The sequence below is a fragment of the Trematomus bernacchii genome, unplaced genomic scaffold, assembly GCF_902827165.1.
Source record: "Trematomus bernacchii unplaced genomic scaffold, fTreBer1.1, whole genome shotgun sequence".
In the NCBI taxonomy this organism is placed as follows: domain Eukaryota; kingdom Metazoa; phylum Chordata; class Actinopteri; order Perciformes; family Nototheniidae; genus Trematomus; species Trematomus bernacchii.
The window spans coordinates 13,462,727-13,472,769 of NW_022987714.1; the positions used below are offsets into that span (position 1 = coordinate 13,462,727).

At 39.8% G+C, this 10,043-nt stretch overlaps 1 protein-coding gene across 1 annotated transcript; it reads left to right on the forward strand.

The window, feature by feature from the left end:
• The first annotated feature begins 818 nt into the window (after positions 1 to 818).
• e2f4 (E2F transcription factor 4) lies at positions 819 to 9,442 on the forward strand. The gene is made up of 11 exons (XM_034141842.1): positions 819 to 1,245; positions 3,071 to 3,180; positions 3,559 to 3,720; positions 5,222 to 5,265; positions 5,372 to 5,436; positions 5,521 to 5,709; positions 5,920 to 5,992; positions 6,153 to 6,299; positions 7,164 to 7,211; positions 7,325 to 7,369; positions 7,578 to 9,442. Exons 1-11 carry the CDS (start codon positions 1,081 to 1,083, stop codon positions 7,691 to 7,693), a joined length of 1,164 nt encoding a protein of 387 aa, XP_033997733.1. The 5' UTR covers positions 819 to 1,080; the 3' UTR covers positions 7,694 to 9,442.
• Positions 9,443 to 10,043: the final 601 nt, after the last annotated feature.

Genomic DNA, 10,043 nt, shown 5'->3' on the forward strand with positions numbered 1-10,043 from the left:
CAGCAATTTTCAAGTAGTTTGAGTGTGTAAACTTCTAATAAGATGAAGAACATGGTGAGAACAAAATAATCTGTTTCAGGCACCTTACAGCAAGAGCCATTCAGCACCTAAGGGTTAGCCTGATGCCAGATTTATAAAATAAATTCTAACACTATTCATGAACTAATAACTGCTTAATTATTCATTAATACAGGGTGTGTGGTATTTCAGCACTATCTACATTATAGTACGGTTATATAATTATTAGGGAAGCACTCCTTAAAGGTTAATTAATTCATAATTCGTTCCTCAGCTGTTTATCAATAAGCTGATCATACATTTCTTAATAGCATTTGATAACACATTAAGCTATTAACGTATGGTTGTCAAGCAGTTAGTTTTGAAAGTAATCTGACCCAAATTCCCCACCCTGTTTCCGTGTTTGAAATGTGACTTGTGAATCAGTCAAAATAAGGCTTTTTCAACTATATTTTATTGGATATGTCTGGAGTTTGTTATTGGTCATGTGTGCGCGTGTCTGTATTGTGCATGATCGCGTTCATGCTCATGCACGCGTGCGTATGTTTTATTCAAGTTTGAGTAGGTAAGGGATCGTCAAAAAGTAACACTCCTTCATTCTTCCGGATAACTCTTCTCTTTAAAAATCTAAAATAAAAATCCCACCTAATCTTTGCTGTTCACATTAAATACATTGCTGTATTAGAACATGTTTTTTGAAGTAGATACGTTTTTATAAATATTCTTATGAGGTGGTGTGAGTATTTGCCTTTATATATACAGTCCATGGTATTTGCACACACTCCCTGTGACGACTGAACTGTCCCTTCATACCTCGCGTGGCCAACGGCTCTTCTCCACCGATCGCTCGTTCATTGAATTACTGTTTTCAGCCTGTTCAGTGCGATTTACTGCAATAATCTGGAACCAACCAGACCGGACTAGCTCATTTAACATCTGTTGTTTTGCACACACTTTTCCGGCCTTCTTTTCGTCTGACTGCAGCGTTGAGGCTTGCTTTCCTGGTCTCGCTGGCTGGGTTTGGTCGGGGAGGCAGGGGAAGTACGAAGCTGCTCCCGAGCTATGATGGAGCTAGAGTCGGCCAGTGGCAGAGGCGAGCTGGGGGCTGTGGGGGACTCGCTGCAGCCACAGACTCCCAGCAGGCACGAGAAGAGCCTGGGACTCCTCACCACTAAGTTTGTGACTTTACTACAGGAGGCGAAGGACGGAGTGCTGGATCTGAAAGCGGTGAGCATTCAGTAGAGTCTTTGTTGTTAGCTAGCACATGTCATTTTGAGCCTGCCTGCTGTCGTTAGTTTGCATGCACTTTCGCTAGCCTGCCTGTTAGCCTAGCTGTGTGACAAGCTAATTTGATTGGGTGATACCCCTTTGCTAGTGTTTATAGTTTTAATTCACCTCTAACACTTTATTAACCTACTCTAAAATGCGCTGTCGTGGTATTTGGTCTTTCTGGAAGTGAGGTTACAAAGTGAACTTTGAGAACACAGGTCAACTTCTCAGACTCTGCCCCCTGGAGATTCAGAGTTTAAAAAGTGGGTCAGCTTTTGTCGTTCCTTTCTAAGCAAACGCTAGTGCATCTTCACACATGAACAACCTTTTTTCCTGATTGATAACGTCTTTGTCACTTAACGACATCCATTCAATGCGCTAGTTTCCGATATGTCATCTAAAAGCATATACTTTTAACCACAATTAATTAGCTTTGTAATTAAAGCTACATATCCATTAACCTACGTTAGCTATGTTTTTCATAGTCAAGGATATTTTAATTAACCTTCCCAGGAAATGATCACCCTTCCTGCTGAGCAGCATGTGGTGAGAGTCTATAAAGTTACTTATATAAGTAGTTTGTGTGTGTAAACTTCTAATAAGATGAAGTTGTTAAGAGAAGTGGATCTGTTTCTGGCCATTTTCAGCAAATATCACTCGGCACAACATGGGGTTACTCTGATGGCAGACTTATACAAAATGCTAACCCTTGTCCTCCTGCAATATAAATAGAAACATTTAGAAAACCAACTGCCATGTTTTTCTCAACTGAATCCAGTAAACCAGATGGCAGCTTGACCAGCCAAGCATTACTTTTTACTGTGACCTCACTGACACTCATGTTGTCCCTCTGCTTTGTCTTTCACTCTTTCACTTTCACCTGCCCATAACAACATACGGCATCCTTGAAAATGAAACAGACTGACGTAAAAGCAATCATTCAAATCAGCCTCTCCTCAATGAAACAGAATAATTGACAGACAAATAATATGTGTGTCTATCTTAAATAAAAGGCTTGGGAATATGGCCAAAATATTATATCCCAATCATTTTGTACCTCAAAAACTATATGAATTATGATATAGCATTTTTGTATTGGTTATTAAACAAATAAATAGTCTAACTCTAAACTAAATAAGCACATGGTACATTTTATTTTTGTATTCTCCCGTGGGACTTGCATAGTTAACCAACAAAAACTATTTACTTTCCAAAAAGAATATTTCACAGCAGATTTTCTGAGAAATGTGAGTATGAGCCTGTTATAATTACTTTATATAACATAATAATGTATCACAATATTTGATTATATCCCTATATATTTACTAATATATTGAATTATAGCACCGCTCTAGCTCAAATGTTTAGAACATTTTATAACACATCTTTTATATACTCTAAAGGTTTTTTAAAAGAGCTGTGTTTAATTGTGTTAAGTATTAAAGATGGAAACGTTGCTCGGTCTAAAGTATTTGTCTTGACATTGATGGATACATTGAAATGGCATTAGGGAAGATGTCTGGGTCTCTATCCTTTTGGTGAAAAAGCCTGCACTTATCTGCACCAGCCATATGGTTATCATTAGTTTGTTAAACAGCAAGAGGTTGGGCTGGGGAGGAAGTTGAAATGACAGTCATACTGTACCATGTGCGGCTCCAGGGCATTGAACTCACCGGCACAGATACAGTGGTCTCTCTGTCTGTGTTTTTAGATATGAGCCCACTAAATGATATACTGCCAGTAATCTTTACTGTTATTTTAATTGCTTTTGTCCTGCCTTCAGGCTGCAGACACCTTGGCCGTGCGGCAGAAACGACGAATCTATGATATCACTAATGTGTTGGAAGGAATTGGATTGATCGAGAAGAAGTCCAAGAACAGCATCCAATGGAAGTAAGTGTTCAGTCAATGTTTTATATATCTGAGAATCGCAAGACAAGTGGTTGATGTCACGTTATCCTTGTGTTCGCCTGTGTTAATGTGTGAAAAACTGACTGACTCAGTGACTGTATGTCTCTAGTTGTAACAGTAGAGAAATTAATGTTGAGGAGGGTGTGTAGCCATATGAAAATAATTAGAATCTAATTCTTATTTTTCATTATAGAACTGACCATAGGCTATGCATGTTGTATTTGTCACTTTTCTTGCAAGCTCTTCTCATGGGTAATCATTTCATAACAACGCTACTACTAAATAAACATTAATAAAAAAGACGTTGCATGCTCATGGTCCTGCGAAGCTGACTGACCCCTGTTTGTCTGTGTGTTCCAGGGGCGTAGGTCCAGGATGTAACACCAGAGAGATAGCCGACAAGCTGATCGATCTGAAGGCCGAGCTAGATGACCTGGCTCTGAGGGAGAATGAGCTGGATCAGCAGAGAGTCTGGGTCCAACAGAGCATCAAGAACGTGACAGACGACTCTAACAACAGCCCATATCCTTTTTCATTTTCAATTCAAAGGTTTATTGTCATAACATCTACAAAACTATGGTGAATTATGTAATGTAATCCTTTACTGTTCAGTGTTTGTTTAAAACTAGAAATGTTTTTTTAAAGAGGCATCCTATGGTCAGTGCTGGTCCATCGACCAAAAGTTAATTTGGTGGAAACATAATCACCACCTGAAGGTCCTAGAAAGATTTTTGGGGGAAATGGTGCTCCTCCAAGCCCAGGCCATCCATTCTGATATTGAGTGGGTGTTTTTCTCAGACGTGATAACCCAAGAAGATGTTAATGAGCTGTTTTTACAACTTACAGACAGGGCCGGTTTGATGCATATCTTTTTATCTCTCCAGTTTTAAACAATATGTTTGGTTTACTGTCCTATAGTATACATTGAAATGATTTCAAACCTGTTTATCCCAATAATTATAAAGGAGTGCCTTGGAAATATTTGTTTACATAAATTGTGATCAAAACGTTTGACACCCACTGAGATAGCTTGGACTAAGGTGAACTATCTAAACACTCAGAGTCCTTTACCTCACTGAGCCTCTCAGTCTGACAGGAGAGGACTCTCCCTCCACATTATTGTAGAAACATCTTCTTCTTATATCCGTTAGAGCAGCTAGCACCAGATTCTAATAACAACAGCGCCGGTACCGGTGCACCCTCTCTCTCTCTCTCCCTCGCTCGCTCCCACGCTCACTCGCCCTTTGGCTGCGGGCGCCTGATAAGCCAACATCCCCCACTTACAGCGCCCATCGTACAGGGCAAATGAAACGTGTAACCGGGGTGAAAAGGGTGTTACATTTACTTAATTATGAATATTGTCAAGGCCGAAAATTAGGATGAGCGCCAACGGTCAAAAATGTTTTTTTCCCTCCCAGAGCTACCAGCGCAGCGCCCCCCCCGATCTGGCGCCCTAGGCGACCGCCTATGTCGCCTATGCCAAAAACCGGCCCTGCTTACAGATAAACAGTTTATTTCCCCTTGTTATGTGTGACTATATCAGTAGAGCTGTGTAAGCCTATTGAACTACTGTAACCTTTAACGATTTTTGGAAAACATTGAATCAATTTGTAGGCTCCTAAATGTTGCTCAGACTTAAGACTGAAGAACAAGGACTACAGTGTCTAACTTTTTTGCTACCTTTTGCAAACATGCCCTGATGAATCAGTTTGAAATACTTATCCTGATAAGCTTCATAAAAAACACTGATGCAAGCATGTGACTCCATGGCAAAGAGCATCATCAGACACAATGACACAAACTGTGACGCACATTAAAGAGGCCCTGTTATGCTTTTTTGGGGTTTTCCCTTTCCTGTAGTGTGTTTTATATAGGGTTTTGTTCATGTAAATGGCCTGCAGACACTACAATCACCCTGAATATATATATATATATATATATATGTGTATCATTGATGTGTAATGCCAGCAAGCATATTGCTGAGATGATCATTATTGGTATTGGACCCTTAACCCCTTCATACTATGGCGTATATAAAACATGATGACCTCTGCGGAGCCTTCAAAGGTAATTATTTCAGATGCTCAGTCATTATAGACAGTGTTCTCTTTCTGTGACCCACATTGACGGTCTCAAACACAGTTCCCCTCACCTGCCTGTCCTTCTTCCTCAGGTGACACACTCCTAGCGATCCGTGCTCCCATCGGCACACAGCTGGAGGTCCCCATCCCAGAATCGGTAAGTGATGAGCGTGCTTTTTCTGAGCTCCATAGCTCCAGCTACTGCTTCATCTCATGTCTTGGTTTATGTGTTCTTGTCCAGATCCTCAACGGACAAAAGAAATACCAGATCCGTCTCAAGAGCTCATCAGGTCCCATCGAGGTCCTGCTGGTCAATAAGGACCCCTCCAGTGCCTCTCCCGTTGTTTTGCCCGTCCCTCCTCCAGATGACATCCTTCAAAGCCTCCCAGCGCCGACACCTACCTCTCAGACGCCCACTGCTGCCCCCCAGGTCCACACTGATCTCCATTTAATAACTCTATTTGTACATTGAACCATTGACTATCAAAGACTGGATGTTCAGATGTCTGCCTTTTATTGAAACGCTAAAGTGGAGTAGAGATAGACCCAAGGCAGCAGCGCTGACTTCTGCTTTTTATTTTCTTCATCATGCAATTTGATGACGTTCCTTTGTTTTGTTCCTTCATCTTTCCACCATCAGGTCTCTAAAGCAGCCTCTATAAAACCTGCGCCACCGTCGGTTACAGCATCCAACCAGACAGCCTCAATGACGGGTAATTGACAGTGACTTTCCTAATGCAAAGAAAAAAAAGAAAAAAATATCCACAGTCCTTTGTTTTTGCTGTTGAATTTCCCACTGCACCCTTTCTGCTGTAGTAATAAAGTGAAAAGAACCAGAATGATCTTATTCCCACTCTATTTGTTTCCTTTCAGAAGTGACGAGCACCACGCCACTCACGCCAACAACAGACACCCCCGCTACATTAACTCAGCAGCTCCAGTCTTCTGCCTCTTTGGACGGATCTGTGTCAGCTTCTGCCTCTTCACTGTTTGAACCTATTAAGTCAGATCCCTCTGAATGTGAGTTTTACCTTTTTCTGAAACTTTTATCTGAAATGTCTAAAGTAGAAATGTCTTGAGGCCAGGATGATGATGAGGATGATGATGATGATGATGATGATTAATATGTTAGCTTTACCTGTTTTAAACCATTTTACTTTTTGAAATTCATTTTGGCAAGGAGTTGAGCTTCTTTTCTTTGAAGTTCAACCTCAGCTCCTATAATACGTTTATATAGAACCGTGTAGCCAAAATCTAGATGCTCACACTGTTAAGGCTTAAAAATGTCTCAATTGAAACTACTATTTTTGATCCCACAACTATTGCCTCATAAAATAATGCATTTTATAAAAACAGGCTTTCAATCTACAGCCCTCCTTTTGTAAAGGTTTTAATATTGAGCCATATTCTAAGGTTCGCCCTCTGAGGCAAATGAATGCTATTTTCCCGGGGTTATTGCTGCAGTGTTGGATACCATTCACCAAAATTCATGTTGCTGATGGTCATTGACATACTACTATGAAGAAAAATCCCCCTCGAATTTAGTAAACAAAAACATTCAAATTCTGAGGGTTTTCAAAATATTTGGTGTTAAGATCAGAACTGAAGTATGTTAAAATATTTAACCTCTGTAAAAGTGGGCATTAATACTTAAACTTAAGACTTGTTTTTTTGACAGGGACATGTTTTGTATATGCATAAGGACAGCAGAGGAACTTTTTAAAGTGGGGCACAAGGGTTTATTTGTTATTTCTTGCTGTTCTGTATCTGTATGGTTTATTGCACTTAATGTAAGTCGCTTGGGATAAAACTGTCAGCTAAATGTCATATATTATAATTTAGTGACTGACTATGTTGCTTAACTGTTTGTTGTTCTTCTTCTAGTGCTGGACTTTCCCAAAGAACTCTCAGATATGTTTGATCCAACAAAAGGTACACTCATCTTGATTATTATATTAATTACATATTTATTTCTCCCATTGACAATGTGCTAGTTGCCCGTTTACCTACCAGCTGATGGTCATTATTTTCTCTATCTCTGACAGAGATGATGAGTGGAGACCTTTTAGACGACTTGATGTCATCAGAAGGTGAGTTGCTTCACACACCATACCCTTCTTTTTTTTTGTGACCAACTTTTTATTGTTTTTTTGCCGATACACCAATACAAATTATATAGACAATAATACAAAAAGAAAAGACACGCACATACCCTTCTAATAAAGTTGTACGACATGTCCGCTCCCCTAAGAGTGACTCCTGGAGGTCTCATCTTCTCTCTGTCTGTTTCGTCTGCAGTGTTCTCGCCACTCCTCCGTCTGTCCCCCCCGCCCAGCGACCACGACTACATTTACAACCTGGACGAGACAGAAGGGCTCTGCGACCTCTTCGACGTGCCCATCCTTAATCTCTGACCCCTAAAAATGTTGTCAGAGTGGGAAACGGTTTCCCTAACTTGCTAATCTACCCTAGTGTTGCCCCTTGCTTACAGTGGAGGTGCGACGAGGTGCAGGAAAGCCAATATGATGATGATGATGATGATGATGATGATGCGCGTTCAAGGGCACCTCTGCACCGACATGATAAGCTGAGCTCAGTCAGACAGTAGCTCCTTGTACAGCCTCGTGAAGAAACACAGGCGAGAACAAAACATTTTACTTACTGCCTTCTCAAGGAAACAGTCAAAACAAATGACATATTTCTATTTTTAGATCGTTATGTATGATAAAAAACGTCATGTTTGTATATCAGCTTTCCCATGTGCTTGTGAGTGACTGGAGTTTGCATACCTGTGCGTCTGTGTGTGCTTGAGTTTTGTATTGAATGCTCTCTTGTGAGATGTCTCCAGCAGAAAAATAGACCCTTTTCCTGTCAGGTAAAGAGTCCCGGCAGACTAACAGAGCCGCTCACGCATGGCTCGAGTCCAAACACAGCTGGTTAAATATGCACTGTCCTCATGTACATAGAGAATATATATTTTGTATTACCAGCAGATCGCAAGACTATTGTGTGATAATGAACTACATTTTCAACACCGGCAGAGCAATAGTTTGCAAATAAACAAAGGTTCCAGACACAAATAATCATTCATGAAGTGCTTTGTTTTGAAATATGGGAATTTATCTTCATCAAACCTGTCACAGTTTAAAGTGTTTTTGTGAACCAGTTAGAGAAAGAGGACATGTATTAAGTGTAGTTACTGCAGCCAACACACTTTGTGACACAAAGAGCCAAGGACCAAAATGATGCAGGGATTTTATGGGTAGTGGGTGGGGAGGGTTTAAGAATTTTTTATAAATAAATACTTTTTAGATCAAGGAGTTTGTCTCCTCCAACTGGTTCGATAGTGCCACTGCTACTACGACCGGTCTGATTTTGCCTTGGACTTTTTATCTTGCTTTGATGAATATGTAACATAACTGGAACACGTCATAAGAAAAGCTTCCCTCCCCCCCCTCGACAAAATGATTTCAATGATTATGTATGTATATGATACCATTGTACTCAGTTTATCTGTATGTAAAGGGTCATGTATGTATTTTGACTGATGCACTGAATATAGTAACGATGTCATGGAAAACACTCCTGTATTTTTCTTGTTTTTGTATATTTTGCAAAGATTAAATTGTTTTTTAATGTTTTCTCGGATTCTCTTAAAGACACACTGCTTATCAGCCTACATTTTATTTTTCAAACGCTTTCATTTTTCTCTGTGCAGGGGACAGGTGAGTCCAGGATGCGTTATTCATCTAAGTACAATATGGAGATTATTCATATTTCTACAGTGCTTCTTTTTATGTAATATCCTCCTGTTTTTGCCCTGGATATGTATGAATGTACTGTTTATATCCTTACCGCTTGTATAGAATAGCATTTATTTTTTATTCTGGATATAAATATTATAACTGCTACTAATTCAGGGCTACAATTCATAGCTTTTGAATTTCAAACACAAAACCTGCTGCTTAATCAAAGCATCCTGTGTCATTGTTGCACTTCACACATCATCTTATCTGGTCCGATCAGGAGCCAGTCATTGTGTTTGGACAGTGCCAGGGAGTTCAACAGTACTGGGGTCAATGGATTCTGTGTGAGACTCCATCCTACTATTGCCAAGCTGTAGATGCATCGAACGAAACAAAAATAAAAACTCTTCTCTGGTATTCTTTTGTGAATTGTATAGTTTCCTTGGTTCCTTGTACACTCAACATAATGTCAGTTGTACACTTGAATGGCAGGTTACTATATAACTATTTATAGAAGTCAGTGGTGTTAGCATCTGATCATGAAGGCTTTTTCTCCAATTGTGCTCATGCATTTATCAAATGAACGCAGTTTCCACATATTTATACACTCATGCTTAACGATGCTTAAGGTATGACACTTCTGAGATCTCCCTTAACATTGGTCAACAATGACAGTCAATAATTTGTAAGGTATTATGCTTCAAAGACTACATATTTGTAAAGCCTTATGTTATGATGCAAGAGGAAATCCTTTACATGCATAGCAAACATACTCATAATATATTGGTTTGATGTCAAAATAAAATTTATTTTGTAGTTAAGAAATGTGCCTTTCCTTGCTGACCATCTTATTGCAACACCCAGTGTGAGTCCAGCTGGGAGTTTAGTTGCCCTTCCTCCGATCATTTACTGTCAGCTCCCTACAGTCAAATGTATATGATAACTACAAATATACAGTTATATACAAAAAGGGGACATCACGTGCAGGACTGCATTTCCTTGTAATCAGTTCAGTGAG

What these genes read in the sequence shown, in the direction of transcription:
- e2f4 (XM_034141842.1), top strand. Translation starts at nt 1,081, where the DNA reads ATGATGGAGCTAGAGTCGGCCAGTGGCAGAGGCGAGCTGGGGGCTGTG. An exon ending in GACGACTCTAACAACAGCCC is followed by an intron (nt 3,721 to 5,221) that starts ATATCCTTTTTC and finishes ACCCCTTCATAC; the next exon opens with TATGGCGTATATAAAACATG. An exon ending in AGGTCCCCATCCCAGAATCG is followed by an intron (nt 5,437 to 5,520) that starts GTAAGTGATGAG and finishes GTTCTTGTCCAG; the next exon opens with ATCCTCAACGGACAAAAGAA.